The sequence below is a fragment of the Sebastes umbrosus genome, chromosome 2 (assembly GCF_015220745.1).
Source record: "Sebastes umbrosus isolate fSebUmb1 chromosome 2, fSebUmb1.pri, whole genome shotgun sequence".
NCBI lineage: Eukaryota > Metazoa > Chordata > Actinopteri > Perciformes > Sebastidae > Sebastes > Sebastes umbrosus.
In genome coordinates this window covers 39,289,254-39,300,654 of record NC_051270.1, presented here as the reverse complement: position 1 = coordinate 39,300,654, position 11,401 = coordinate 39,289,254, and the positions used below count along the sequence as shown (strand labels likewise).

The 11,401-nt window shown below is 39.9% G+C and overlaps 1 protein-coding gene across 4 annotated transcripts in view; it reads left to right on the top strand.

Annotated features, from left to right (window-relative positions):
• Positions 1-2,404: 2,404 nt before the first annotated feature.
• Positions 2,405-11,401, top strand: part of arnt2 (aryl-hydrocarbon receptor nuclear translocator 2) — a 105,082-nt gene continuing 96,085 nt past the window's right edge. For 2 of the 4 annotated variants that reach the window (XM_037796671.1, XM_037796644.1), the window contains exon 1: positions 2,411-2,771. In XM_037796671.1, coding sequence (XP_037652599.1) covers positions 2,741-2,771 — 31 coding nt within the window. In that variant the 5' untranslated portion in view covers positions 2,411-2,740. Of the gene's footprint in view, positions 2,772-11,401 lie in introns of all 4 variants that reach the window. The other 2 variants (XM_037796662.1, XM_037796653.1) reach the window with 2 other exon arrangements.

Sequence of the window (11,401 nt, the reverse complement as noted above, 5' to 3'; positions counted from 1 at the left end):
TTTTTGAAACAAGACGTTAGGATTTCTGTCCATTTGTGATGTCACAAATATACAATATTTAGACCATTACAAGGTTTTAAACGTAAACATTCTAAATGTGTCCCAGTTTGTTTCCTGTTGCAGTGGATGTGAATAACATCAGCTGACAGGAAGTAAACATGGACCCACACCGTTGCCTAGCAACGCAATTCCATTGAAATGCACTAAAACGGAGCGTTTTAGGCAGAGGGTAATTACAGGCATATTCAGGCAGACAGTATGAGGAAAATAAAGGTGTTTTTTTTAACATTACAGCATGTAAACATGTTCTAGTAGAAACACAAAATACAAGTATGAACCTGAAAATGAGCAAGATATGGGACCTTTAAATCATAAATATACAGTGTAGTGTGTAGAATTTGCAATAAATGTACAGAACATATAAATATTCAACTAAACAAATACTAACAAATAGTTAAAGGCATTCATTCAAAATCTTACTTAAAAAAGTACAAAAGTATTAGCATCAAAATATACTTAAAGTAGAAGTAGAAGTGAGTAGAAGTACTCATTATGCAGAATTGCCCATTTCAGAATAATATATATTATATTATTGGATTATTATCATTGATAGATTATTTGTGTGTATTATTTAAATGTTGACATCTAGTGGTGTGGTTGCAGACTGCATCCAACTGAGTACGCCTCCGCTCAGTCCTCCCTTTACAAGACTGCGGTAAGGTGAGCTGCTGAGTGCAAAACTGTGTTGACGCTGTTCGCCCCGCTCAGAGGTCATCCATACCATAATAACACTACTTTCGGAACAACAGAAGTCAGACGGCGGCTGGCGGTGCCACAGTTTAGCGCTCATGTTACCGCAATGTCACGTATAGAGAACCTACGGTGGCCTTCAGGTGATGTAAAAACACAGATGGCTCTCTCTAGAGCCAGTGTTTGGTTTGTCCATTCTGGGCTACTGTAGAAAGATGGTGGAGCAACATGGAGGACTCCGTGAAGAGGACTCACTCCCTATGTAGATATGAAGGGTTCATTCTACTGTAAGCTACCGAAAACACGATTCTTAGTTCCAGGTAATTATACAGTACACTAATGAAAACGTAGTTATGAATACTATATTCCATTTCTGCTAATAGATCCCCTGAAATGCTACACACTGGACCTTTAAGTGAATGATTTGAATAATTCTTCCACCTGAAATCAAGCATATTACTGCGGCCTACAATGTAGCCTTTATAAACTGTGACTTTACAGTAAATTGTACGAAAAGGCTGACATGTTAGCAAACTGGTAGCCTTCATGGATTATTTGAACATAGGGTCTTCTACAGTGAACTCAGGTCTATGACTGATGATGTTGCTCACCTGAGCAAAGAGCTAACCCAACCTGCACCAGCATCTCACTACTGGTGGTGAAGACAGTGGTCCACGATTGGCACGAGGAAGAGTTCCGGTGTTGCACCAAAATCTGTGACCACAGAGGGGTCAGCAACATGAGGTCACCATTTCTGACGGCTGTCATCAGAAAATGTGACCCCACTGTACCTAACTTTTGCTTTTCTTTTAGATATTTGTGAATATATATTTAAAAAAAAAAAAATGTAAATACTATATTTATTGTTTTTTTGTTCATTTTGAAACAACATAACAAACATTCACAAACGTCCCCAATATAATAACATTCTCGGTACAAAGAAACTAAATGAACCTAATATTAATATAAAATAAGCCAGTATAGATACAGGAAAAACATATTATATACAAAAAATAGATAAACAAATAAAAAGAATTTACACAAGTAAAAACATAATATATATATATATTTTTTTAAATAAAAAACAATTTAAAATTAAAAAGAATAAAATAAAATAAAAATCTATTTATATATACATATATACATTATATATATATATACTGTATAAATATTAACATACATACACATATACGCACACGCAGTATATACACATAAAAAAACACATATAATCAATTAAAAAAATCTGTGTACAATTCAGTCATCATCCTATTCTATTTCCCATATATTTGAAGTAAAAATATTAAAATCATTTTTTTTTTTAATTAACACTTTAGTTTTGTGTGTTTTCTGTCACGTATTCTATGACATATGCAGGTAACAGTGGAGTCTCATTTCCTGACGACAGCCATAAGAAATGGTGACCTCATATGTTGCTGGCTCCTCTGTGGTCACACATTTCTGTGGTCACACATTTCGGTGTAACACCGCCTGGTATAGTGGACTATATAAACACAGTTGGCCTGTTAGAAAGTGAATATATCTCAGCACAAACACTTTAACAACCAAACTTAAACCGCTATGTAGCATTGATCTCAGCCTCGCATCCATCACTGCAGCAGTCTCTCACCAGTCTCTCTCTGTATAACATTAATTTATTCAAGCAGCCCTAAAATCTCGCGGTGCTTCCATTCAGACATCTTGCATTTGACTAAATCTGGTCTTGGAGAACATTTTCATTAAACACACGCTAGAGAGGCTCAATTATTCCAAACAGAAACAGCTTTTATTTCAGCGGTTAGAATCCAGACTAGTGTTCCTCCGTTAACGGATGTGAGGCGGTTGGACCGAGCCTCGCGTGCCAATCCCGCGGAGTTTAGTCGGTCTCTACCGGGGCTCTCTGCTCTCTGCTCTCTCTCTCTCTCTGTGGCCGTATTGTGCGTCATCTCATCTCCATCGCTGCCGTTTGGTTATTTTTCTCCATTGAGGAAACATGGCAGCTCCCGCCGCGGTCAACCCGTCCGGTAAGTCAGTACCGGGTGTGTTGGTGGAGGAGAACCGGACCGTTAACTAACGTTCATGTTGATGTAGAACAGAGAAAGAAGCTGCTTTTATCTTCCGACTGTTGCTGAAGCGGCGCCAGGCCGCCGAGCCTGAGCCTCAGCCTGGCTCAGAGTCTGTCTCAGGCTCAGTCTCTGGCTCCAGCATCCATCATCCCCCTTCCCCCACCGAGCCTCACTGAGCCGCCGCTCCGCTCCGCTCACTAACCCGCTATTCTACACTGCTTTGTGGACAGCTGAGGGGTCTAAACGACCTGGTTGTTGTGTATTTATATGCATTTACTGCCGTGTGGTATGGTATTTGTGCTCCGGTGTTTCCTCGGTAAAGATAGCTCAATGTGTTCATGTCGCCGACACTAAGCTTTCCTCACTCCGTGATACAAAAGGTTATTTTGCATATCGTGTCCCTGCAGCTCTACAGCTCTGCTGCCCTTCATGTTGTGTGTTACACCGGAGACATTAACATGTTGTAGAAGAGAGGCAGACACTCTCAGTATGTCTCTGTTCCTCTCCTGTTGATTCATTAGTGCACATAGAAAAGGTTTAGATGTGTTCTCTATGTACTGCTTTCATGGACATAGCAAAACCGTATTTTAAAATCTGCAAATATGTAATAACCGTATGTCATTTGAGGTAACTTTGTACCGGAGAGAACACAACACGGTTCCTTTATAAAGGTGCTGCAGTCCGGCGTCCAGCCAGCAGACAGTAACATGGTTCTGAATAATAGGTGAACTTTCACAATACCCCGTTGTTGACTCAGTGCTGTTCTCGGTGAGCATCGGGGAATAGTGTGAACCACTAATAAAAGTTAGGATTATATAGAAATACGTGGTCCTTGGTTGGTCACACGTTTACCGATTTACTAGAATTCGATATTAAAGTGTAACGTGTCTCACGTGCAACTCTGCGTGCTATGTACGTTTCCGGATAAACAAAGAAATAGTAAATTGTTAAATATTTAAATGGAGTCTGGCGGGATGTTCTCCCAACGCTGAGCTGCTGAAGCTGATGTTGCTCCTGTGAATTTAGTAGAACAGGTTTGTACAGCGAAAAGCACGAGACTCACTTCAATTTGAATATATTAATATAATCACAGTTTATTTGTCTCACCACCAGTTTAGACAGCAAATTAAGTTTAATACATATACTGTAACCATCTTGCTGTCATTACTTTGTTTATAGTCAGCTTGGTAATTACACAGATAATGCAGTTCATCATTTTTAATATGGCCTGAGTCAACTGCCAGTACATTGAATTAATTACAGTTGAATTTAGTAATTGTACAAAATGTACTGTAGCAATTGCATGTCAGTCTGTGGATATGCCTTAACGTTATTATTATTCAGCATCATTAAACAAAAAAATCATTCCACATGGCAGCTTTTGCTTCTAGCCTCTCCGACTAGGATTTATAATAATAATAATAATAATAACAATAATATAAATAGCATATGGGTATTCGAATAACAAATGATCTGTCCAAATTGTGAAAATTAATTATTCTTGTGTAAAGGACAGAGTCTCTGAGCGTGTGAGAACTCCATATGAAAACGTGTCAACCATACACTCTGTGCCACTTCATTGGCAATGTAAATGAAATGGGAATATAAATAAAGAATTGTCTGGTTATTGGCACCTTGGCTGCATACAGAGTGTTGAGATGTGTTGAGATGAGGTGTTGTTAGAATGAACAATGAACAGATGAGAAAGTAACCCTGTCAGATAAAAGAAGGGCACTGTGAGAAGACAAAAAAAAATTCTTCCTCTTTCTCGTTTAAAGGGGACATATTATGCTTATGTTCAGGTTCATACTTGTATTTTGTGTTTCTACTAGAACATGTTTACATGCTGTAATGTTAAAAAAAAACACCTTTATTTTCCTCATACTGTCTGCCTGAATGCGCCTGTATTTATCCTTTGCCTGAAACGCTCCGTTTTAGCTCATTTCAACGGAAATACGTTGCTAGGCAACAGTTTGGGTCCATGTTTACTTCCTGTCAGCTGATGTCATTTACATACACTGCAACTGGAAATAAACTGGGACACATTTAGAATTTTTATGTTTAAAACCGTGTAATGGTCTAAATATTGTATATTTGTGACATCACAAATGGACAGAAATCCTGACGGCTTGTTTCAAATGCACAATTTCTGAATATGGGCTGTGCGTATTTCTCCTTATATTGAACGTTTCAATACTTTCACAGTATTTATATAGCACTTAAACCTGCTTTATACTATAACAGACATGACAATCTCACTTTTTACAATATGGGACCTTTAAAGAAAAGGCGGCCTGTCGGTCAAGCAGATGAGAGTAATAGGCTATATCTTGAATGGCAGCAGCACAGACCCCTCCAGGCCGGGGACAAACCTATTGCTTTAATTATTATCCCCTGCATGTTATGTTTGTTGTGATGTAATAATCCACTCAGATGTTTGAGGGAAGCGTGCAGTGAGAGCTACGTGCAGCTCCTCTATCCGCTGATGAAACCCAGTTAGCATTAAGTCATGCCTAATGCTGCTGCTGTTGCTGCTGTAGCCAGAGGAGGACAAAGTTAGCCCGCTGATCTGTGATCAGCTTTACTGTTTCCCCTGGTATGGCAGTACGGTCAGGTGCGTTGACCTCAGACCAGGGATGTGGGAATGCTGTGTCACTGCAAGATTATCTCCAGCTGGCCGTCACCCAGATCCAATTGGTGTAAGAGCATGTGAAACATGACAAGTGAAATGATCTAATGAGGGCTGCGTGTTTACAGAGGACAACGATGATTTCAGGACCATAAAATATACAGGTCAAACTGCAGTATGTACAGAAAGAACACGGTCAAGTATGAATGATTTCTCCTTTAATTCATTTGTCAATTAACAGAAAATGAATCCACACCTTTTTCAATAGCTGATTAATTATTCAAGTAATGTATCAACCAAAAATGTCAAACATTCCCTGATTCCAGCTTGTCATTTTGTGAGGATTTGCTGCTTTTCTGAATATCTTTGAGTTTTGGACACAACAAGACATTTAAACGTGAGCATTTTTCACACATTTTACTGACTAAACAATTAATAATCAGCAGTGCAATTTGTTGGTTTGTGGCAGCCTATTCATGAACTAGGGATGCTCATTTAGAAAGATTTTCTTAACCGTTAACCGACCCTCGTTAACCGATTATTAACCGCTAACCGACAAGATTTGTGCCTCGCATGCAGCGGTGTACCAGCTGCAGGAGCACAACAGATATTGGTTGACGGGAGTCCCCAGTTCACCGTCCGGGAGCGTTAACTTAGCAGCTACGATGCTGCGTGTAGTGTCGCGGACATGCAACCACTTTCCCAGTAAAAGTCTCCACTGCACATTTAGTTTAGTTTAGCAGGTTGTCAGCTGTGTGTCTAAGATTTTGGCCAATCACAGGTCATTTCAGAGAGAGAGCGTTCCTATTGGCTGTTCATTCAACGGAGGCAGCTGTCAATCACTTACTGTAATGCCTATTTCTCTCCTCAAATGTTTTCAGAAACATCTTGTAGTGTACTGTTTAGCTGTAAAATGATAAAGTTTGCTCCGGCTGGTGGGCGGTGCTTGGTATTTCCTCAACAGATCTCAACATGGCCTGCGGGTCACAAACCTTTTTGTTTTACACCTAAACAATACACTACAAGATGTTTCTGAAAACATTTGAGGAGAGAAATAGGCATTACAGTATCAGAATATTGATTCATGTTTGATCAGCGCTGCCTAGTTTGACCAGAGTTTGCGAGTGATTGACAGCTGCTCAGAGACGGCAGACTCCAGATCAGCTCTGATTGGTTGTTTTCCTCCGGTCTGTGGAATCTTGCAGATGCCGTTAGGAGCACTGGAGGACACTGAGGCACATGATTTTTTTCAGATTACCTGTCTCATGCACTACTGTCAGGATATAGTGACCGATTTATAAAAATAACTTTTTTTAATCATATTGGCTCCATTTCTACTCTCTGCTGCTCTTAAAGCATCACCAATAATGCATTTAAGATGACAGCTGAACAGGCTATATAGATATGTTGCCATGTTGCCAAATTATTTGCAAGGATTAGTTGCTTTATTTGTTCAGCTTTGTGTGTGTGTGTGTGTGTGTGTGTGTATTGACACAGTGAGATTAGTGCTGAAATTGTTCTTTACATTGATAATCATATTGTTAGTATTAGAATGGCTTCCATTGCATTCACGTGTGAGACTGTTTTGCCTTTATGATTTCACCTCTTTTCAACCCTCTGAGATGGTATTGAGCTATTTATTAGGTAACATGAGGCTACTTTAATTTGCTTATGGTGTTATTTGGTGATCTTTAATTGCTTATTTCAATTCTGTCAAATATTTTTCTAAATCATTTTAGTGTGCAAAATGTAGAAAAAGAATAATGGCAAATCTCTGTTAAAATACCCAGAGTTCATTCACAAAAATATCATGAATCAAAAACTGCCTTGAACCAGCTATGTGTGGGTTTTGTAGTGGAGAAATGATTATTGATGAATTGTAAGAATAATTCACTGATCAAATAATCAATTGTTTCAGAAAGTGTCAAACATCAAAGTCTTAGCAACATGTAGACATTTTTTAAAGGCCAAGATATTCAGCAGCACAATGAAAAATAAATCCTTTCAGACAGATGAAAGGCAGACAGACAGACAGGTAGACAACATTAGAGGTTTAGATAAACTCTAATTGTTAAAGAGATAAATAATACAGTACTAACATTCTACTCATTTGTCATGCATTTCTATTAGTTTGCACTTAGTTGGTTGTGTTTTAGTACTATAGAAACTACTTTGAATATACAGTATATATATATCCTTTATTTAACCAGATAAAAAACTCATTGAGATTAAAATCTCTTTTCCAAGAGTGACCAGAGGTCTGTACCATGAAGCAGGATTTGGCGTTAGCGAGGTAACTTCAGGGTTAACCCTTCAGGGTTTCCCGTCCTACGAAGGTGGATCACTTCTTACCGGGGTAGATCGCCATGGTAACTGATGCTGAACAGCTAACCTGCTCCGGAGCAGGTTATGTTCCAGATAAGAGATCAACTCGTATTAAAGCACCGCCTACTGACCAATCAGAGCTCAGTGCGGTGATTGTATGATAATATTACACACATATATGAAGAAGTTTAAATCATAATCCAGACTGAAAACAACACAGTTTAAAATGACAAATGCAAGATGGACAGCCGGCCTTATTCTGCTTTGAATTATGTTTTTATATTTATTTTTTTACTTCTTCTTGAGTCCGTTTTACACCGCTGGAGACGGGGAATGTTAAATTAATAAGTCTGTTAATTTACGCATTCAAACATCGGGAGTTTTTTCTTCTGCCAGCTGTCCTTCCTGCTCGTTGGCAATTTTAGTCTGGATTAAGTGTTTAACTTCTTCGTATTTGTCTAATATAGTTTGCTCTTCCTTAAATGTGCCGCTCTGCCTGTCTGTCTGCAAGTCAGTAGACTTGTCCATGTCTGTGATTGGTCAGATGTTGCAAACAACGCCCCGTTCATGTGAACGCGCTCACAGCCAGATGGAGAAACCCTGGGTTGATTTACTGAGTTGATAACAACCTTCGTAGGACCGCTTAGTGAGATCTCGTTTGTTAGGGTTAATGAAGCCAGATAAGGAGAAGATACTCTGGAGATGTTGAACTCACTTCGTAGTACAGACCTCTGGCCAAGAGGGCAGCACAGACATTGTTACAACAATAAAAACAAACAATACAAAAGCAGACAAATACAACTGTCACACACCACAAGTGAACGAGCATGACATCCAGTTTGTATGCAACACAAACAAATTTGCTATAACACACAAACAGGTCAATTTCAAAACACTTCAGTGAGAATATCAAGAGCAATCACATCGACCTATAGTGCCACTTTCTCCATCATTTAAAGTGGACTTAAATCCCCCCATACATTAGTAATCAGCTCTGACAATTTCAGGTCCTTCTGTACATTATTTCAGGAAGAAGGAGCAGCGTATTTAAAAGCTTTTTCTGCCTAGCTCCGTTCTAACCTTTGGGACCAACATCTGTAGTATGTCTGTGTGTGTTTGTGTGTGTATTCCCTTTGGAGGATTAATTGTCCTTTTTGCATGGTAAATGTCCTGAGGCTGTTTGATAGACTTGGTGGTTTGGGAAAAGACATGTGGAGGGAAGAAAGAATGGATGACAGGGGAAGAGAAAGAATAGAAACAACCTTGTCTGAGGGAGAGCAGTGATTGAAAAGGAGAAAGTATGCAACATTCCCCCTGGTCTGCCCACAGGCTCATTAATGCATTTGACCTCAGGGCTTTTTAGCTTTTGGCTGTGTGAAGATGTGACTGAGTTAAAACCAGGCTTCTGATCCACTGTAGCTATGTGCCTTTAAGACACTGCACCAAAGAAAAACCTGAAACACTTGCTATGCATTTAAAGGAATGCAGAGATTATCAACTTCCCCAGTAATAGACAGCTGGAAGACTGTTGCTTTTAGTGCTCCATGCCAATACTTTAGCTTCGTTGTGCTGAGTGACAGTGACACTGGGTCACTTTTTGGTACTGACAGTAAGCAGCAAGTATCAGAAACTGTCAAGCAATGGTGTGTCCTATTTTATCATTCATATTGCGGTAATTAATCAGAACATTATCATCATTATTATTATTATATAGTACTGTAAACTATATATATCAGTAGAGGCTGGTCAGTAGAGGCAGAGGAGGTTGCTCCTCTATTTTTTGAGAGGCAAGAGGGAGATCAAATACTGTATAAAAGTAATTGGTTGAAATAAACCATTACATAATCTCAGTATCATTTATAAAAAAAAAATGTCTTTTTTGGAAAAAATGCATTATCCAAATCCTGATTAAAATGCTTCAACAGCAACACCTGCAGGGCAGAGGGGAAAGGGCAGCCTGTGTGTGTGAAGTGGCTGTGGGCATCGTGGGGGGTAGAGGAGGACGGCAGGTCCTAATCCTTCCCAAGGACAGGACCTCTCCTATCAATTCAATCCATTTCCTCTTTTCATGCTTATCTGTGATTGGCCAAAACATGTTTTTCCTTCATTGAGCTGTTGCTAGTTACTAGTGTTAGCTAACACAACAGTTAGCTTGTTGTAGCAGCCCTGAAGGACCCGTACATCAGTCCGTCGCCCCGTCTCGCCCGCACCGTCAGGGAGGTGGAGCGTGAGGACCAGAAAGATGGTGACGAGAGGTTAATGTCCGGTGCCGTAAAGTGGTATCGGTGCCGTTGTATCGGTGCATCCCTAGTTCTAGGGATGCTAATTTTGAATCTTTTCTATAACCAATAATCAACCCCTGTTAACCGATTATTAACCGTTAACCGACAAGATTAGTGCGTTTCACGCAGCGCTGCTATTTTTAGTTCCTAACAAGCCGCCCAGCTGCAATGAAAAACTGATCCACAAACAGGTTTCCATCATTTATCGCCAGCTGCAGTGTATGAGCACAACAGAGTACTGAGTCCCCTGTTCACCCATCCGGGAGGTTGACTGTAGCAGCCATGACACTACGTGTACTGTCCCAATAAGTCTCCACCACGTCAATATCTGTGAGGTTGTCAGCTGTTTGTCTGCCTGGCGTACTCAGTGAGCACGGCGTAACTTTAGCGAGTGTCCGGTCGAGAGACAGACCGTGTGTGTGTGGCGGCGAGTAATCCAGGAATTTTCTTGTGAAGCACGTATCGAGGCTTGTATTGTTTTAGAACAATGACGTCATTGAAGATGCCCAAAGCCGAAATACAGTTGAGAACTTATTATTTCTGAATAAAAATGAAAAAATGTCTCCCATCCATCATTTTCCTTTAGTTACTCAAGCACATTCACTGCCCTCTGTCCACTTAAACCACGGCCACATATCTGGAATATATCTGAATGTTTGACACCATTTGACCAATAGGTGGTTTCATGTGCACATGAAGCCCAGATGAAGCCTCCTGGCTCATGGTTTGCGAACCAATTTGCTGGCTTCAGTGCTTCATGAAGCTTCATCTCGCCATCACTAGTTGTTGGTGGTGTTACAGCAGTGAACGTAGCAGTGGCAGTGTGTGTACAGTTTATTTGTCGGTGAATAAACGCTACTGCTCCCGTGTCTTGCCAGCTGATTAAAGTGAAGGCGGTTAGCCCTGGCGTTAGTAACAACTCCGGCTCAGACTCTCTTAAGGTGGGCTGTTAAGGTGGACCAGCTATTCTTCTTTAAGTGACAAGCTGCTCCTCTGAGTTTTGCTCAGCTTTGTATTTAATCTTTAAAGTTTATTTTAACCGTTTAACCGATAGCATTAATCGGTTAAAATTCTCAATGTAAGTTAACGGTTAAACGGTTAATTATTAACATCCCTAGTCTGTTCAGAACATGGTGGCTTACGGTGGCAACTGGGATATTTGTGCTGGTTTACAGCTTTAAGAGAAAAAAGACTAATCACCGATCCTGCTTTTGATTTCGATGATCGAGATCTGATTTAGAATCCAAAACGTTACACCCCTAGTAGACTCTCATGCAATGGTTTCACATTTTCTCCATTTTCAGGCTGGTTTTGTGAATTTCGAGCTAGTCATGGTTAACTGTTGTGTAATA